Raw genomic sequence first — 19,355 nt, forward strand, 5'->3', positions numbered from 1 at the left:
CTTGGTACTGAATCGATCTACAAATTCGGGCAATGAAATGGACAATTAGAAATGTTCTTATCACGCAAACATTTGCGAATAAAATTATTACGTATGCATTTATGGAACGTCACGTTAAAGCGATATTACGATATGAAACATTCTTTTACAAAAGCATGTTTCCAAAGCATAAACAGAGAGAGAGAGAGAGAAAGAGAGAGAGAGACAAAGTAGTTAAGCAATTGGAAAAAAGCAACTATCTTCGTGTAAGAATTGAGAAAAATGGCTTAGAAGGCACTCCCTGGGGAAAGACACTGATAACTTCTCTTGCGTCATAAAAATAATTGACACGCAATAGAGAGCACAATAGAGAGAGGGCGAGAGAGGAACTAGTGGGAGCCTTTCTGAGAAATCGCGAGTAAAAACTCATTATTCGGCTCGGTTCATAATGTAAAAACCTTTCGTTGCCATGAATACTCGAGGAACGTAATATTTGAACATTGAAGCGTTTACACCCACAGACTACACGTACCCACACACACATGCTCGTATGCTTTTCACGATGGCATGCGTGCAAGGTACGGCTCGCGGCCGTGCCTAAAAATTAATTGACAACGTACGGTATGCATTCAGACTGGCACCGTTGCCGTCGCGATGGCAATTTCGAGGGTTCGTGTACATTGGCGTCTTGCGAACGCCGGGAATCACCGCGTGACCCACTTGCTTAAACGCTAACGAAATAATATTCCGGCATCTCGGAGAGGGGAGACGCCTGGCGTCGCCATATATAGGGTATCTCGCCAATACTGACGACAGACTTTTTGACAAATTTTATTTGCCGGCAATTCTGCCACATTTGAAAATTTCATCAAGAAATTTCAAATCAAGGAAGAGCTTTTCCTAATTTTTTTACTATTAATTTGACATGTATTCATATTATCAACCTAAACAAAGATAAATTTCTGACACTCGCCGTTTGACGTTCTCAAAACTTCATGACTTGACTCTTAAAAATTATTAACTTTATTAAAATAATAAGAATAACTAAAATAATTTTAAAACATGTATTATTAACACGAGTAGTGATAGTGGTTGAACACCTTGTATGCATTCGCGTCTGTATTGTGGGGGGGACCGAGAAAAGCGTGATGCAGCGCATCCCGACGCAAACCCAAACGTCGACGCGTTGCCGCGGTGCATTCGAGCGACTTGGTCTGCATGCCAATAAACGTCGCCGGCCGAAACTTTTCTCTACCAGCGCAATACCTTGTCCAGAGACAGGCCATTCAATGCGGAATGGAATAATGCTCTTTTGAAAGAATAGCCTATGGCTTTTAACGTGTAAAGTGGAACGCCAAAGTGGCGTACCGTTAATAAGTTCTCTTGTATATGATGAATGGAAGGATGACAACGATAACATATAATAAATAAATATTGACACCTATACACGCGCATTGCTTATTAAAAATATATGCTTGATGAACTGTAATCGCTATGTAACGGCGTGTCATTGACTTGTTCTAGCTATGTAAAGCCTGTATCACGATTTATAGTCTTCTTCATACTACTGTTATTTCAACAAAATATGCATCAGTTCTTTTCAACAGTTCTTCATCGATTCGGCATTCGTACGTTCTCCGAAAAAAGCACACACGCACTGAACGCATTCCATCCCTGAGTGGTGTGCACGTAACCGCTCGCCTCGTATGTCGTGACTCACGCGAGCATTTTGAAACACGGTCACGTTTTGGCAAAAACAATATGCCTTACTATCGAGTGCAGGCAACCCCGGGAATTTGTCGTAATCAACGGATGTGCAACTTCCGATTCCTGAAGTGCGCCGGCGAATTTCTCGTGCCTCGCATTTCCGCTCGACTATGCCGAAAATATTCACTCTTGCCATGTCTATGCTGCTACTGAAGAACCGCGTCTTGATCTTAACAATTGTTTGAAAACAAGTATTTTAAACTCGCGGAATGTATATAAATTATATATACATATTTCTCTGAGAGAGCGTTGTATCTTCCCTTCAGTTTCTATTTCTGTTACGTTATGTCGATGATTTACAGGTACTTATCAAGGCCAATGGCTTCGCGGCATGCGACATGGATACGGGGTGAGGGCGAGCGCGCCGTTTGGTTTGGCGAGCCACTACAAACCACCAAAGCAAGTGAGAGCGTCCTTGACGTCGTTAAGGAGCGCCGACGGAGGACCAGCAGTAGCCCCGACGCCGGAACCAACCGACAGGAGGGATCGTCGAGTAGACGACAGCCGAGGAGGATTCGTCCTGAAAGCCAGGAGCGATGATCCTCCAGCCCGGAGAAAGAGCCTTACCGAAAAGTCCTTGAAGAAAGGCATACTCTCGGTAAGCTGCCTCTCTCGCTCTCTCACGAGAAACGAAGGAAATTATTCATGTCACACACAGAAATTGAAGCGTTACCTAAAAGACATTCTCTCGTTGCAGGGTCTTAAGATACGGAAGCAAAGAAGCACGGGGGATCTGGAAAAGCGTGGCACTGGCGGCAGTATTAGGAGTAATGCCAGCTCGGCGTCGTGGATGTCGACGGAGAGCTCGCAAAGTCAAGCCTCGGCGTCGGTTCATACAGACAGTAATGCGTCTTTTGTCATCGAGGTAAGTGTACTTGCCTCTCCCAGCTTCTTTACAACCCAACGAGACTAATCGGATTTTAATTTCGTTCTCCACGCCCATTAAATCTACTTAAACTGATCTCACATTAAGACGTGTACTTAACTTCACAGAATAGTGGCTTCAAAATAATTAAAATAATCGAAATCATTCAAACGCACGATGTCGATTTGCAGGACGAGCAGATGGACGCGTCGGTGACCGAGACGTATCTTGGCGAGTGGAAAAACGACAAGAGAACCGGCTTCGGGATATCCGAGAGAAGTGACGGGCTGCGATATGAGGGCGAGTGGTTCAACAATCGCAAGTACGGTTACGGCGTGACGACGTTCCGGGACGGCAGCAAGGAGGAAGGAAAATACAAGAACAACGTTCTTATCACCAGCCAGAAGAAGAAGCATCTCTTCTTGATCAGGTCCGCTAAGTTCCGCGAGAGGATAGAAGCGGCGGTGAACGCCGCGCAGAGGGCGAGCAAGATTGCCCTGCAGAAAGCCGACATTGCCATCTCCAGGACAGCGACAGCGCGAGGAAAGGCTGAACTAGCGGATATCGCCGCAGAACACGCTAGAGAAGATTCCGAGTTGGCGCAACAAACAGCTCGGCAGTTTGCACCGGACTTCCGGCAACCGGGCTTGGAAAGGTTGCGAAACAGGGAGATACCGAAGTACGTGCCACCACCACAAGATATGGTACCCGGCAAGAGTATTCTGCACAAAACGACCAGTGTGGATCACCCTGGCGGCGTTACACCGGTCAAGAGTGTCTCGTCGACCGTCGATTCTACGACGACGACAACGACGACGACGACGATAACGAACACGACGTCGGTGATAAATACCACCGCCAGCAGCGTGATGCAGGCGATACGTAGGGCCAGTATGAAGCCGCTGCCGCAGAACCAGTTGTCGCCGACGCAAAACCAGATACCGAATCAGATGCCGCACCAAGTGTCCATGAACCAGCTGAACGCGCAGAATCCGTATCAGCAGTATCCGCAGAACGTGTCGCAGAACCCGGCTCCGGCGAGCCAGTACACGAGCCAGTATCCGAACAGTATATCGAATCAGTACCAACCGAATCAATACAGCCAGCAGAATCAGTTCGCCCAGGGCAGTCCATATCAGTCGCAGTATCAGTCGGCTAATCCATCGCAGGTTGATCAGTACTCCGGTTATCAGCAACAGCAGCAACAGCCACAACAGCAACAGCAACCAATCGGGCCGCACGGCTTCCAAAATTTGCAGGCTTATCCCAGTCAGCAGGTGACTCTGCTCGCGGTTTTGTGCTTCAAGTCTTTTCGTCCTTCCCGTCCTTTGCTGGCTCTCTCGCGTGCGCAACAGCTTGCCACGTCGCAATATCTCGATTGCCGTTTTTACGATTTACAGAACGCTTTTGTGTGCCTACGCCAATGCCGTGTCTCTTTCTGTTTCTTTCTAGATCTTGTATCCGCATCTGCCGGTTATGTACGATCCAATGACATTCGCCCAAATGAATCAATTTGGAGCGCAGCTTTATGGTGTAAGCAACTCAACGAATTTCTCCGTGCGAGTTTGGTTTCACCTGCGAGCTTTAACGCGCGCTTAACGGTATCGCGATGCTAATAACTTATCGTTATCCACACAGCAACTAACAAAATTTTGTTACCTCCGTGCTGTTCTGAGCGGTGTGATGACTAGATAAACTAGAGCACAAGTAACATACGCTTTCAGATAGTAAAACTCATTGTAGAACTCGATGATTCGATTAGCTCCCACATCATGTTTTTTCAATGATAACTTCGTTGCCCGATAAGCCTGCAGAATTTTGGTAATCTTTAATGACGCACGTTGAATGTTGAAATAAATACAAAATTCCTCGATAATCTATCTTTCACTACACACACCCAAACAATCAGAATTATTTATTATGCACTGCTTATCTTAGAGACATAGATATTCCAAAAGCACAAAATGTGATAATTTCTTAGAAAGAAAGCGAACAATTAACTTCTCACAATGAATAGTGCCCACTCGCGCACTTCTGTGATTAAAGTAGATTTGTAAACTCTTTCGAGAGACAGCTAGAACAACATGAAATTGATTTTAGACGGCACTACCAAACCAATATGGACCTGGCCAGACGAATCAGTACATTTCACAGTCGATGTACACGCAGCAACAATACCAGCCTGATGGTATCATAGATGCAGCGAGACCACCGAGTTCCACGAGTTTACGAAGAAATAGTAGAATCCTGAATCCTCAGGATCGACCTGGTACTATCGGTCAAACGTTAAACGACAGGTTCGATGTATCTTCTTTATATACCAATATATGTAAGAATTTAAAAATGCCTTGAAATTTCTAAAAAATTCTCTGCGTAATCTCTTGATAACTGCCTTGAAATTATACTCGAGAGAAATTTCGGTTACAAAAAGTTTTTGCTAATATTGAAGCTTTCTCAAGTCTCTACGTGTAAAATTATAATTATGCGTTAAGTTGAAATTCAAACAATTTATTGTGCTCGGCAGGTTGGATCACTACAAGAGGCCACCTAGTCGTGACAGTTCCGTAGATCGTTATGCCAGAGCGCATTCCCGGTTGACTGGATCGAGACAGCCATCCGTTGACAAAACCATATCTAATCCACCCTCGGACATGCTTGACAGGTAAGTCACATATGAACAGCATATTATCCAATTAAAGAAAAAAAATATGTTTCAATAAAAATATAATTTATCAACCACACAGATATACAGTATTCCATCCTATCGTCTTGTTGAAAGTCTTACACTATGAAAAGTTTCCAGAAAATGTACAAATCTAGAATTTTAGACTCTAGAACTACACATTTTCATTCTCTTGTTTGCTGAAAATAATTGTCTTGTGTAACCGACAGATCGACGAGAGCCCCGAGTATGATCCGCGGGGGAACGCCATTGAACGGTTCCGTAGTAGGTAGCGGCGCCGCGACGCCGACGTATACGGCGCCAACTCCCAACCAGTTCGAAGGGGCTCTTCTGAAGAATCGTGGCCTTGGACAAGACATTCTGCCGAGTCCTGGGCAGCCTAAGCGTACCGAGAGCCTTTACGTAGCTCAGACTCGCGGTCCGTCCATTTCCGGGGGCGGCGGTGGCGGTGGTGGTGGTGGTGGTGGTGGCGGCGGCGGCGGCGGCGGCGGCGGTGGCGGTGGCGTCATGCCGAAGGTGAGTCCTTACTTTCTCACATTTGCTCCCCACGACATGTGTATATATATATATACGTGTACGTGTGCACCCATATATCCGTCTGTTGCACCAACGACATCTTGATACTTACGTCATCCGCGTCAAAAAAGTTACAAATATATCGATTCTACGTCAATCTGTAGAGAGTTCCGGTTGATGCAGTTCTGGTTTTAAAATTATCGATGCACGTTGATTCGCTATGAATTAATTAGATATATTAATGATTTAGACCGAAATAAACAATTATATCTCTCTCAGAAATTGAGGGGAATTTTAGTATTCCGTGTAAGAATTTTTTAGCATCAATTAATTTTAGATAAATTTAGCTTTATGTATTTATTATTATTGCATTTATTGCAGTTTCAAGTCGTACGTAGCATTGATAGTTTTAGAGGATAAATGCTTTAGAGAATAAATGTACTCTCTTTTCAATAGCAATTTTTATTGTTCCTCGTTAAACACAAATCACGATGATCATTTTTCAAGCAAATGTTAATTTCCTACGCGAATATATTTTCTTAATCGGTTTTCTATAAATTATAAAAATGCGGAAACTAATGCAATTCGGTGAAATAATTTATTCAGTATTCGCTTTGCCAAGAAATGAATCAGGACTTATTTCCAGTATCAGCATTAAAAATAACTTCGACAATCATTATGTGTTAAACAAGATAACAATCGTTCGATGTTACGTCAATCTTTTAATGATTCCCAAGAAGATGTCGCACGTAGACGCATCGAACGATACTAGATAAGATCTTTCATCACAGCAGACACGAAAGCAGCAGATAATAAACAGAATTAATAGAGAATTTGATAATACGTAAGAAGTGTACATTTGAAGTTCCAATTAAACATTAATTTCATAGATCTCATGTATATTATTATGGAGATTTAAACAAAACGTGTAATAATTATGTATAATAATAGTTCTAACTATTCATGAATAATAACATGAGCAATTACTTATAATATTCAGTAATTGTATTGCATAATGATACAATGAAGTGATTAGATATTCTCTTAACATTATGTAAAGTACATTACATTAATTTCGTATGCTGCTGCGAATACAATTAAGCAATCATTCCGGAATCGTGTTCATAATTCAGATATATAATTATCCAGAGTCCATGTGTTCTTTACATTTTTTACTAAAATATATTTCTTGCACCTCGCCTGCGTTCTCGACGCACCCCCATACTTTCCCCATTTTTTCTCGTTCGGATTTCTCTTGCCATTTACCTCTCTTATCTAGCCTACCTTGTTCTACCTCTACTTGTATTTTCTCTTCTCTGTCTCTATTTGTCTGTCTGTGTAACTGTGTGGCGTTTTGTGCTGTGTTCTGTGCATGCCATCCCAGGACGCAGGCCGGACGGTCCCCGCCTTCGCCGCAACGTCAAAGGGCCGCGCAACCCTATAAGTATAAGTATCAAATATGTATAAAAACAGAGCGATGGCATACAATTGCGTTGCGTTTCGAGTTTCGAGCAAACCGGCTGAAAATCATAATCCGATCCCGAGCCGCTTCCGCCCAATACCAACAAACCCCGGCGTTGAATTAAGTTCCGATAACAGCCTCCTGTCTCGGAGGCAGTTTTTTGAATATTAGCGTTGCTGAAATCGACTTCGCGGGAATCGACGATATTTTTCGATAAATCTACGTGTTTTTCGTATGTTATCCAGACTAATACGCAGCAGAGTCGAACAGCCAGCCTGAACGTTGTGCCCGAACAATAAAATTGTGATCAATGTTTGCGCAGACTTGCGCGCGGAGTCGTATTTATTTGGTCCTCAATTGCATTTTCGCGATATGCGCATTTGTTCGATGTACAATGAAAACATGAGGCAGGTTTCCAGTTCGGGGCCTTAAAAGAAAGAGGGGAGGGTTTTTTAATAACGATTATTTTGAGGAAACTCATTGGTGCTATGTTATGGGGTTTGATGAGATGAAAACACTTGTACCTGGTGTAGATTGCTATTAACTGCTAATTGTTAACTTCACCGCGATGTCAAACAAAAAAGAGACACTCATTGATAGACTAGCGATCAAGGGAAACGCATTCGAGACAAGTGATGCATATTTATGAGACATACTTATTTTTCTATAATGACTGTGAGTATAACAAACGACGTTGCCTATTCGAACGATCTATTTACTGTCGACCCAATCATTGATGTTAATTCTGAATTGAATTTGGCTAATAAGAACCTTGTTGTTACACAACAGAGTTCTAAAGTGCACGAAGATAATGTGTCCCGTTTAATTCGCTGCAAAAGATAACACCGCTATGATAAAGAGAACATAATTCATTCTAGGATTAAATAAACGGTGATTGAAGCCGAAAAGAATAGTAAAGCTTAAAGGTTTCGAGATATCTTAGATCGTGTTTCGTCTTGGTTGAGAAAGAGAATCGTTATTGAGAAATCAAGAAACATTATTGAGAAACAGAATTATATACGCAATTTGTTGCAGACCTCACAATATGCGCTCGAAAATGCAGATTGGCAACGACAATGTCTCGCCTCGTCGTACCGATTCGAAATATGATCTATAACGCTCGTTAGGTAACATGTGAGAGCATCGACGGACCAGTCAACGAACAATAAGATGTAACACTATACAGTTCCTTTCAGCAGGAAGAAGCAACTAAATGCCCTCCGATATTTACTTTTCCGTTCCACTCGATACATTGTATCAAGTAAAGCGAGAGATTATTAAGTCAGAAGAATGCGAGAATATAGCTACACACCGAGTATAAACGGAGATGTCTGTGTAATGTATATATGTACAATGTGTGTATATGTAGAGAGAAATACACTTGCACGGAACCGACTCTAATTGTAAGTAAGTCTAAAACCGGAATAACATGTGAGTCGGTTCCTCACTTTGTGTAAAATGACGGAGGAGTGAATGACTCCAGTCATTCAATCAATTCTGCTACACGTTACGTGTGACATCCCGTTTCTTGCGAAACTGTCCAAAACTGTTGAAAGTTAGGATTTACGTGACTTGCATGCGCACATGTACAAACGCGCCACACACACACACACACACACACACACACACACACACACACACACACACACACACACACACACATATGTGCCAAGCTAATGCCGGCACACACATCCATTAACAGCGCTAATTGACGGAAGGTAAGCCTATAGCGCGCGGCGTGGAGGCGGGGACCATTTTACTCTTCGATTCTGTTTTAACCTTCTTTAACCATATTTTAAGTCTCTTTCAAAACCACCCTCCCGCCCCTGTCGAACCTAGTCGCTAGTCACCCTTCCTAGATTAACCGCCTAGATTACTCGACCGATCAATACTGCTCAATTTGTACTGTCGGATATTGCTAATTTAGTTTCATCTCTCTGTGTTCACATTATCGCAACTTGAATAATTTGTGTCGACTTATTACAGATTACTGTCGCTAATGAGACTATTTATTATCTTCTATTAATTGCTAAGCCTTCCGGCGAGTTTTACGAGAAACTCGTTCTCTCTTATTCACCACCTCCACGCCGTTTTTTCCTGTCTTTTTTTTCTTTTTTTTTAAAGTTGTTTTCTCTGACGCATGCTTGTACGATATTATGAATTTGAATCTACATAGCGCCATAGTGTACAAAGATTTGTCAAAACGAAAGTAATCACGGAGGAGAGACGTTCGATACATAAAACGAGAGCCTTTAAGCACGCAGGATCCTAATTAGATCTATGATCTTAATCGTCATTGCCCCGATATAGTGTATATATCCGTGTTATATCGTGCCGTGTGTTACTTGTTTCACGTCGCGCATACATACAAACCATCGCGCAGAATAATTTGTCGTCCAATGTTAACTTAAAGACAGAGGAAGATACGTGCCGAGTGCAGAAGCTTATTTTATATATATGAGAGAAATAAACGCTCAAAACGAGAGAGAAAGAAAGAAAGAACTGAAAATACGAACTTTCTACGACCGCTTGTGTTAAGTATATTTGTATACCGTCTATTCTTTATATATGAAGATCTCCAGATTACATGCCGAAAGCATTCCATACGAATAAGGCTAATACTTGAATTTATATGCCGATATTATGGCGAAATTATGGACGATAATAACATATTAAGAGAAGACCATCGATGATGGACTTTGCCAATGATACCTGCAACTGTGAGCCTAATTTTTAAACGGTGTATATAAACAGAATATAAAATGATGAATTCTAATTTCGATTAGAAATTATTAAGAAATTATCGCACAAACACATACGTGACGGAATACTCTTCGAGGTTTAATTAAACTATAAAGTAGTACTCGCTATTTTCATACAGGGTCAATTTAAAAATTTTTAATACACGTGCGTTCAGTCACAAGACAATAACGCCACTTGCGCAAAAAAAAAACAAGAGAGGATATATAATTTGTGTGCGAATCCGCATAAAATGCAATAATTGTGCACAAATTCTGAATGCAACATTCCCAAACAGTTGAATTCTCAAATCATTAAGCAACCCATGTGTTCATATGATCACTCTCTCGCTTATAATGAATCTTAATTAGCATTGTTACGCGATTGTTCGAAAAGAGAGAAAATGGAAGTTAAGAGAACATTTTGTTACCGTAAGAATCATCATACTTTCCCTCATCTCGCTAACGTGCCAATCTTGCAGGAAATGCTGTTTTGTTTGACATTATGTGAGAGTTGTAGATATTTAAAAAGTCGAAAAATGTTTTTTATGTTAGATTTAGCGTGATGCACAATTATTTGTAGATAGGATGGTCGTAGTAGTAGATGGGAATAGATAATACGTACATTCGATAAATTTCTAGATTGCATTCCACAGAGAATTGAGAAATCCTAACGTAAAACTTATATTGATTTCGATTGACCAAACATCGACGTTGCAAGCGTTATTTCGATGTATTGAATGTATTTATGTATATCATGTATAAGCTGTTATTGATGACAAATTAAAGAGCATCGCGTAAACCGGACTTCGTGCTGTCTCTGTTTATTACTGTTTTTCCAAACGAGGTGATAATTCTTAAATAATAATTACGTTTGCCAAAGTTTATGTACAGCGAAAAAAATACGATAAATCGGAGATTAAAAAATAAGTAATGCTTTTTAATGCTTGCTAAAGTATATGTATATTCTATTACAATACACACAATAAGATGTCAATATTTTAAAATTTAATCGCACCGCGATACGACTACAGATGGCGTATTCAAACGGAAATGCAGACAATATGGAGATTTACGAAAGAATAATCGCAAACAATGAAGACTGTGCAATTGTATGCGTTCCGTGAATGAGGTCATGGAAATTCTGACGTTAATATTAATTCCCTCATTATCATTTCTTACAATTTGTCAAATCTTATTTAAAGTGTAATTGTACTTCTATAATTATTCATGTAATATGCAAAAATATTGTCAAAAGTCAACGTTTAAAATATTAACATCTTACAAAACGTTTATCATTATTCGCTATTGTTTATTGTTACATTAATCCAATTGAGGCGTGGGTGGGTAACTTTGTGAAAGTGTACAATTGTCATAAACAATAGAATAATATTACATTTGTTATCACTAATTAAAGGTTCTGTTCTATTGATTAATTTACGCTGTAACATATGATAATTAAATCGGACTAAAAGATTGATGTGACAAGGGACCTAAATAATCTCGTTATTAGAGAAACTAACAAATATCAATGTCAATCGAATTATTCCGGCAAATACGATTAACTAAACTATAACAGAGCGAGGTGCTTGCGCACCACGATAAATGATGGACACAGAAATCGTAAATATTGTAAGTAGGTTGGGCTTCTTGGCGCAAGAAAATCTCGAAATTCTCGTCGTATTTACTTGCATACCAAACGCATGAGTCAAGGTAACTCGAGTTTAGACTTCGGTTTAATTTGCGCGAGACAACCTCGCACGGCAAATCAATTAACACGTTGCGCGTAACAAACAAACTGAGGCTCCTTTACGATTCCGCTGAAATTTGGAGACCAATAAAAGAAGAAGCAATCAAATGTAATTCACTATCGAAGCATCAGTGTATCGAGGACCATCTTGTGCCAAATTTCAAGATTCGAGAGTCTCCGATGCGACAGTCACCACTATAAATCGGTCGCGTAAATCACAGAGATGCAAGGATCGACAGGGTTTTGGCAGCGTCCCGACGCAGATCTTCGCGAGCGTCTCGAAGTTATTTCGAAGATAGTGGGGCGTCGCTCTATTTCGGTCGTAGCAGCCAGGGCCGTTCAGTCTGCGGCCCGGCTTCCTTACCAGGAGGCCGCGGATCCGTAATTCACACTTCGACTTGCCCCTTTTGTGCGCCGAGAACCGTCGAAAAATGCCCGAAAGATAAGCACGAATGGGTTTCAGCTTCGAATACGAACGCACATTCGCGCGGCTTCAGAGAGCACTTCCGGCCGAGAAAGAGAACGAAAGAGAGAGATGTGAACGGAAGCGCCAGCTGGCTATGGTTTCCGGGAGAAACCCCGAGCCCAAGGATTGTACCGATAGTGTTGCACCGACGACTGTTTGGTTTCACATCGATGTGTCAGAGTGACAATGTAATGAAAATTTAATGACTAACCGTGAGACCTGATTGCAGTGCAACAAAACATAGTTTACTTGCTCGCAAACAATAATCGATTACGCGACAATAATTGAAGAAGATTGTTTGCATCGTCAATAAACGCATCAAGCGACAATAGAATTCAACGACGCAGACTGTAAGTTTATCTCGATTTACGAAAACAAATTTGTTAAACCAATAAAAACAGCATATACATATATTTCATGCATTAGACCAAGAAGACAAACAGAAGAAACGTTGAGAGAACTTGCAAACGTATCCAAAAAATCTGCTTAATAATAATAATAATAATAAATTCCGAACGAGCGGAGGTAATTGTCTTCTTCGCAGGTGTTTGAGAACTTGAGAACTTAAAGCAGTGTTTGAGAGTGTTGCAAGAGTCACTGTGAAAACAGACATGTTTTGGATCGAGCCCGACGAGGAGGAGGAGGCGTTGCTATGCAGCCCTGCTCTGATGGCCAGGCGGGCCTCGGAGTCCTGGATCGTTGCACCTCCCGTGGAGGTACGCCGGCCAAGGCCGCGTTTCTCATCCCTCTAACACAAGTTAAATAAGCGTGAAAGTCGCACCTGAGGTGGGCATCCACCGGTGACCCACTGCAGAGATTTTCTTTTTACGGAAGAAAGCACGGCGTTGTGAGAAAGCAGGGAAAAAACAGCGTAACAGATAACGAACAGGGATATATTTGTTCGCCATTTATTATTAAAAAAAGTATTATTAAAAACACTAACTAAAAAAACGGTGATTTGTTAGGGATTACAGGCGGAATTAGCTGTGCTTAGCAATAAGGCATGCTTCAAATCGGAGGAACACGAGAGCTTATTAGTAAAATATTAGATTGTAACATATATTCGTCTCGTTTTCTTAGTGTTTTTAATAATACGGATTGTAACATATATTCGTTATTAAAAACTCTAAGAAAACGGGATGAATATATGTTACACTCCAATAGTAAGACGCGCAATAACCGAGTAGCCGCCAGCAGGGTCAGTGGTTCAGCAAATGCGACGCAGTTACGGAAATAAGGCACGTGTCCTTTTTAACCGCTGCCCTTATTAAAAAGATCGCACGTAAGAGATAAGGGCAGCTGCTACGTAAAACTATTCAGCGTGAAGCAAGAAGCTCTTTATAATGTTGCGATCTAATATGCGTGACACTTCCATGTCGCCACGGTCGCGATGCGAGATAGAACGTACGCAATTATGCAATCTTTGGCGCGCGCCAAATGACCATCGCGTTTTGGAATGTCTCGCGACAATTGCGGAAACGCGTGCAGAATTTTCTCACACGAACAGAGTGGCAGTATTACGCACGAATTCTCGGACTAACAGAATAGAAGCAACAATGTAATTCTCGGCTCTAGCTAACTAGTTATTTTTGCATTACTTTTTCACTGAATATGTAAATTGATAATGGATATGTTCTTCCTTTGTATTCGTATTCCTTTGTATTTCCTTTGTATTGTTTTTTACTGTATTACTCTTCGAGACCTTCGATCAGTTTTATTCAGACCTGCACTAGGAATGCACCTCGAAGGTCGACGCGACAAATCATTTTTAACAGGGTCAGATATCCAGTCCTTACACCGTTAGTTTTAAAACTCGAAATTTTGACTCCTGGATGAATTTGAAACGATCCCAAAAACCTTCACGCTCGAATCCCACTTTTTTTCTCGCCGCCCGTTACTCGCACGAAATGCCAACAATTAACAAAACACGTAATCTGGGAAATTCGATGCCTTACTAACACGATCGTGCAACTCATGGTAACGACCTCGGACCGATTTCGTGAAGAACGTTGCTAAGTTCCAAATTTTGCTTAAAATATTCCGTAATCACTCTGCTGTGATTCTTCCTGTGATGATTCAGATCAGCTTATTTTATCCTCAACAAATTATTACTCACATATATGTATATGTATTACACATATCTCACTAAATTATGATAATAATGATATATTCGAATATGTCAAGGAATTAATATACATACATATTCACGAAACCGATCCTTGAACTCTCTCTCGAAAATAGGTGTTTAACTCTGTTAAATGTTTTAAACTAAATTAACCAATTCCTCACCTCGATCGATTGATTAGTATTACCTTTGCCCTATCAAGAGTATACGCAAAATTATTGTTACCTAGTGGTAGCACCATTTTTCTTTCGACTGTATATTCGTATATTTGATATAAAAATTACATAAAAAATTAAGCAGTGTAGCAATGTACACAGTATTGTCAAACATGTGTGCTTGTCGCTTCGAGGCCCATCTCTCTCTCTTTGTTTCTCGTTTATTTCTTTCGTACAGGCGATGCCGGTGGCGGCAATGCCTGCCCTTCAACGAAAGAAGTCACTGCCGGACGTGGCGCAGCCGATCCACCTCAGAGCCACGGCGCCATTGTCGAGGGAAGAAGTCAGCATCCTGAGCAGTCTCAGGAGAGAAGAGATCCGCAGGCAGATTGACGAGAGCGAGAGACTCAGGGCTAATCCGCTTTTGTACCTAGTCAGTCCTCAAGTTAAGGTGAGTACCACTCAAATCTATCGAAATTGCTGACAAACAGCGTAGCAAATCGATGGCTTGGCGTCTTTGCCGATCGCTCAAAAGACAAGAGAATAGAATGGAACTTGGCAGAGCGTTACAGTCTATTTCGAGTCCTGCGTCTTGACCCGGACGCAAAAATATGAGACGTACTACGCAGAAAGCGACACTGCGGGATTGCAATGTTTCCTCGAGATTTTCTCGAAATCAAGCTTCACGCTTGATATATTTACAATGAAAGAATAAAAATTATTCTGGCAAGATTACTGCATACAACATTCATAATGCAATAAATTATAGGTACATACAATTAAACGTTGCAGATTGCAATACGTTTATTGAACGAAACGAAGCAGTAGCACTACGCTAACAATATCGCGCGCGGAAACAATTTTGTTTATATAAGTCATCGATATGAATCATTTGCGTCCTTGCCGAATTCTTGGCTCTTATTCCGAGCGGCACGACGTGGCAAACAGCGCGCATGCGATTGAAGGAAAACATTAATGATATCCCGTGCTTTCAGGACTGGTTCTCTCGACAGCAGCTGGTGATGCTGGTGCTCTTCATCAACATATCTCTAGCTTTGATGTTCTTCAAGCTGCTGACGTAGCAGCCAGCCGACAATCGGGTTCACGGACTTGTGCTGGACGTGACCTGAGATCCGGCGGCGTCGCGACGCCTTTGGTCGTCACCGAATCAGAATTTTGATGGAAAACGACGGAGGATATATGGCCGCACCAAGAATCGCTGGAAATGACTTTCACGAGCGATTCACTCGGTCTTACGCGTCGCGTGGGCTTCACGAGAGACAAAGGAGGATATTTGGATTGGGACCGACGCGAGGAGAGGATTCAAAGAGGATCAACGTCGACAAGGATCTTGTTGCGTAGAGGCGATCATAATCGATCTCCAAATAATCGCGAGAATCCGAGTAGACGAGAGCAACGGAGGGAGCAATCGAGACGAGAACGTTCTTCTGAGATACAGGTATCGCAGAGATCTGCGATACTGCTAAATTCACGATTGTAAATTAAAAAGGGCTTAAGCGTCAGAAATACGAAGAGAATTTAGGAGTAATACGAACTTTCGAGTGGCTTACGGAGACAAAATCTAATAATCTGCCCATGATAAAATTTTTTGCAGTACGAAAATTTGACGCTTGAATCCCTTTTTAATTGGCAGAGCTTAGTATTTTGGAAAATCTTTGGGAAAAAAAAGATGAAACTCCTGAGCGCAGTTTGTTCTTCGCGCAAGGAGACATCGACAACACATTTTTTGGAAATGAGCGCGTTGCGCACATCCAACGCCTGTGTATCATATATACCTATTTTTACACTAAATATTTTAATATTACTTGTAAAAAAAGGAGTAGGTCGATCGTACCTGATGCGGTACGCGCGTACGAATCCTTCTCTTCATTAGTCATAATTATTCTTTTTGGGCGATCAGCTCGAGTGCAGTGACAGCGACGATCGAAGTCGATCGATTTTTGGACAAGTTAGCTTATATGCCCAAAGATATGTCGAGCACTTTTCTCGACGATTCTCAAGAATTAAGGCTGACGTTGTTTGATTTAAGGCGACTTGTAAAGTCGAATTATCCGAATCGTGTTTTAACTATTTTCCTAAACGTAGCGATTGTAATCTAGCAATGATCGTAATTGTAGCCGTAATTGATGCCGACGCGTGCAACGTAAAGGATAAATTCATGAACGCGTATCCGAGCATTTATAGTGTTCCAAGACGATTACTCGTAAATCGTAATCGTGAATTTGTAAGTCGTAAGCTTGCCGTAAAGTTGTCGTAAAGAAGAAATGTAGAAGGTTCGTAGTCATCTAACTTTGACGAGATCCGCGGAATTATAGTTACAATTACTGTCGTTGAGAGAGAATACGACGAGCGAGATTTGAATTCTTCGTCGTACCGCCTCTCCTCTCGATCACGGAATTGTCCAGCGAGCCAATAGTAAAATGTGTCGATACGATATTAAGCCGCGCACAAGTTGCGAGAAATGTTTTCGTTACGAATATACGACTTCGCATTTGATGAGAGATCGAAGGTCGCACGTTTCTAATCGTCGACGCAAAAAATCGACGTTGTTTTTTCCGAGGCTTTGTACATTCTGCGTCTACGAATGATATTAACTTTGAAATTGCGAATGACTCATATCACGATAATCAAATCGCGTGCGCTCGTGATAAGATCGTTCATTTAAGACGCAAAAACGCGATTTCCATAAGTGAGGCGACTTTTGTGCGAAAACTAGAAGCAGATTAAGTACGATTTCGCTTTCGATGAAATTTCGTAGGAATATTTTGGAAAGAGAAAATTATCTCTAGCATAAACTATAATATTTGATTCACGATATCTGCAATTGCGTTTATCTGTATTCTACAAAAAAAACGCACAAACGCGAGAATTAGCTTTTACCTTATGTTTTCTCGTCCGCGAAACGTTTGCGACGAATCGATGATCGGCCTTGCTGCACTCGAACAATCGCATTTTTCTAGCCTCGAGGGCATAGCTTGTATATCTCTAGATAAATTTGTAAATAATCTTGTAAACGTCGATTGCGCAGAATTTGTCCACACTACGCGATACCGTTCTCGCGCTCTCGATACAAGTTTGGCCGAAAAGCGAGGAACGAATTCATGTCGAGGTCATCTTTTGTCTCGTTCTTTTTTCATAGCAGAACTAAGCTTCCTATCCTGCTTTAACAGTGCCAATGACATAGCCAGCGTACTTCCGCGAGAGTAAATTTGATTAGCGGTACAACCGAAAATCCCACTTCGAGCGCGAGCACGCGATGCGAAGTGGCTCGAAGATAAGATAAAGCGATCGAGATGCAACGGGACGATATTTTCGATGCGATCCGCATATAAAGAGCATAAGAAAACAAGAACACTCATCCGCTATTTGTTTCAAGGCGGACCGTTTTCTTGGGTATGTCGGACAAATAAGATCGCTAGATTCGTATTGTTGGGTTTACGTTTGACACTTATTACACGACACTTTGTGCTTGACAGTAATACAGTAATTTAAATACCAAAAGAATTGTTTCGGACATTACACTACTAAATACGAGAATGCTGTGCAATAAAGGGATGCTGAACTGAGAGATATCTGTCGGATAGAAATGTCAAACGTAAACTCAGTTTACCTAAAGGCGAATGCGAGCCTCCTCACTTTAGGGAGGTGAAATCGAAAAGAGGCGCAAAATGTTGTCGAATAATTCTGAATTGCAAGGACTGAATTTTGAAGGAAGGACGGCTTTTTGTCACGAAGCGCATTCGCATAGATACAATATCTATTATCGTACGCACATTCGCAATTGCGGAGTCTCATGTATTGTATATATATTTAAATAATTAGCTAGTATCAAAGAGGAGTTACAGAGAATTTGATATTGGGTATCGTCGGAGAAGCATCCATGAGAAAAAGATGAGGCGATATAATCGGAATGAAGACCAAAGGGAAGTAGGAGAATCATTTTTGTCACCATATCACTGATCAAACAAAATGTACGATTTATAATTTTATTTATCGAGAATGGGAAAAATGATTTCGCGATTTATGGTGCTACATCATGTGTACATACATATATACGCGTACATACGATCGCATGTATATTTTACTTATCTGTTGATTATTATCGCAATTAGCGCGCATATCCCATTATTATTGTATATTATTATTATGATTATCATTAAATGGGTTATTATTATTATTATATATCATTACTATTATTACTATTGCTACTATTACTATCGTTATTATTATTATTATTACCGCATTATCATCATCATCATACCAAATACTGCAGTACTTAAAACACGGACGTGAGAGAAATTTTGGTACTTTGGAAAACACGCGACACTAGAACCGGAGGCCCATTGTCATTGTTAATTTGCGCAAGCAGTGATTCAATAAACTTGTATCATAACTAATAAACAGCTCTGTTATTGGTATTACTTCGTTTCCTTGTGCCAATCAAGCAGTTGTTGTTTGCACCGTTGGAGCAAAAGTGGTAAAAAAAATGCGATGTGGGCGAGGTCGCGGACGATAGTCGCTAATTATATATCGGCATAGCTGCTGTTTTTCACTATTTCAAATACATGTGCGACACATAAGCATCGTAAACGTGCAATCGCTTTCCGAGATACGGGAGAAATCAGAAGGAAATCGCGCGAGCAGCAATCTATGCACTGAACGTGCAACGCACTAATCGCATCCGTTAAAGTAAATGTTTTCTTACACGTGCGTGGCGTATGTTTACTGCAAACCGCGGCTTGCGAATCTGCGTAGTTACCGAAGGCGCTTTCTCAGGTTGTAAACAGATTGTTACAAGTTTGGAACGGCATTTTCGATTATACATAGC

The 19,355-nt window shown here is 41.1% G+C and overlaps 2 protein-coding genes across 3 annotated transcripts in view; both read left to right on the forward strand.

Annotated features, from left to right (window-relative positions):
- LOC105281147 overlaps window positions 1-10,225 on the forward strand; it is a 28,128-nt gene extending 17,903 nt beyond the window's left edge. Inside the window, exons 4-11 of the mRNA XM_026969852.1 lie at window positions 2,049-2,344; window positions 2,444-2,611; window positions 2,803-3,888; window positions 4,064-4,144; window positions 4,712-4,908; window positions 5,136-5,273; window positions 5,504-5,810; window positions 7,195-10,225. Of these exons, the coding sequence (XP_026825653.1) occupies window positions 2,049-2,344; window positions 2,444-2,611; window positions 2,803-3,888; window positions 4,064-4,144; window positions 4,712-4,908; window positions 5,136-5,273; window positions 5,504-5,810; window positions 7,195-7,254 (2,333 nt within the window). The 3' untranslated portion in view covers window positions 7,255-10,225. The remainder of the gene's footprint in view (window positions 1-2,048; window positions 2,345-2,443; window positions 2,612-2,802; window positions 3,889-4,063; window positions 4,145-4,711; window positions 4,909-5,135; window positions 5,274-5,503; window positions 5,811-7,194) is intronic.
- Window positions 10,226-12,484: 2,259 nt separating this feature from the next.
- On the forward strand, window positions 12,485-18,924 carry LOC113562001. Of its 2 annotated transcripts, XM_026969851.1 has the most exons (4): window positions 12,485-12,576; window positions 12,771-12,942; window positions 14,745-14,957; window positions 15,502-18,924. In XM_026969851.1, exons 2-4 carry the CDS (start codon window positions 12,838-12,840, stop codon window positions 15,586-15,588), a joined length of 405 nt encoding a protein of 134 aa, XP_026825652.1. In that variant the 5' UTR covers window positions 12,485-12,576; window positions 12,771-12,837; the 3' UTR covers window positions 15,589-18,924. The 2 variants fall into 2 exon arrangements, with proteins under 2 accessions (XP_026825652.1, XP_026825651.1); XM_026969850.1 differs by lacking the exon at window positions 12,485-12,576 and having other exon boundaries at window positions 12,720-12,942.
- The last annotated feature ends 431 nt before the right edge of the window (window positions 18,925-19,355 follow it).

Source organism: Ooceraea biroi, chromosome 5, assembly GCF_003672135.1.
Source record: "Ooceraea biroi isolate clonal line C1 chromosome 5, Obir_v5.4, whole genome shotgun sequence".
In the NCBI taxonomy this organism is placed as follows: Eukaryota; Metazoa; Arthropoda; class Insecta; order Hymenoptera; family Formicidae; genus Ooceraea; species Ooceraea biroi.

Coding starts and splice junctions, on each gene's coding strand:
- LOC113562001 (XM_026969851.1), top strand. CDS start 12,838: ATGTTTTGGATCGAGCCCGACGAGGAGGAGGAGGCGTTGCTATGCAGC. Junction 12,943..14,744: donor TCGTTGCACCTCCCGTGGAG/GTACGCCGGCCA, acceptor TCTTTCGTACAG/GCGATGCCGGTGGCGGCAAT. Junction 14,958..15,501: donor TAGTCAGTCCTCAAGTTAAG/GTGAGTACCACT, acceptor CCGTGCTTTCAG/GACTGGTTCTCTCGACAGCA.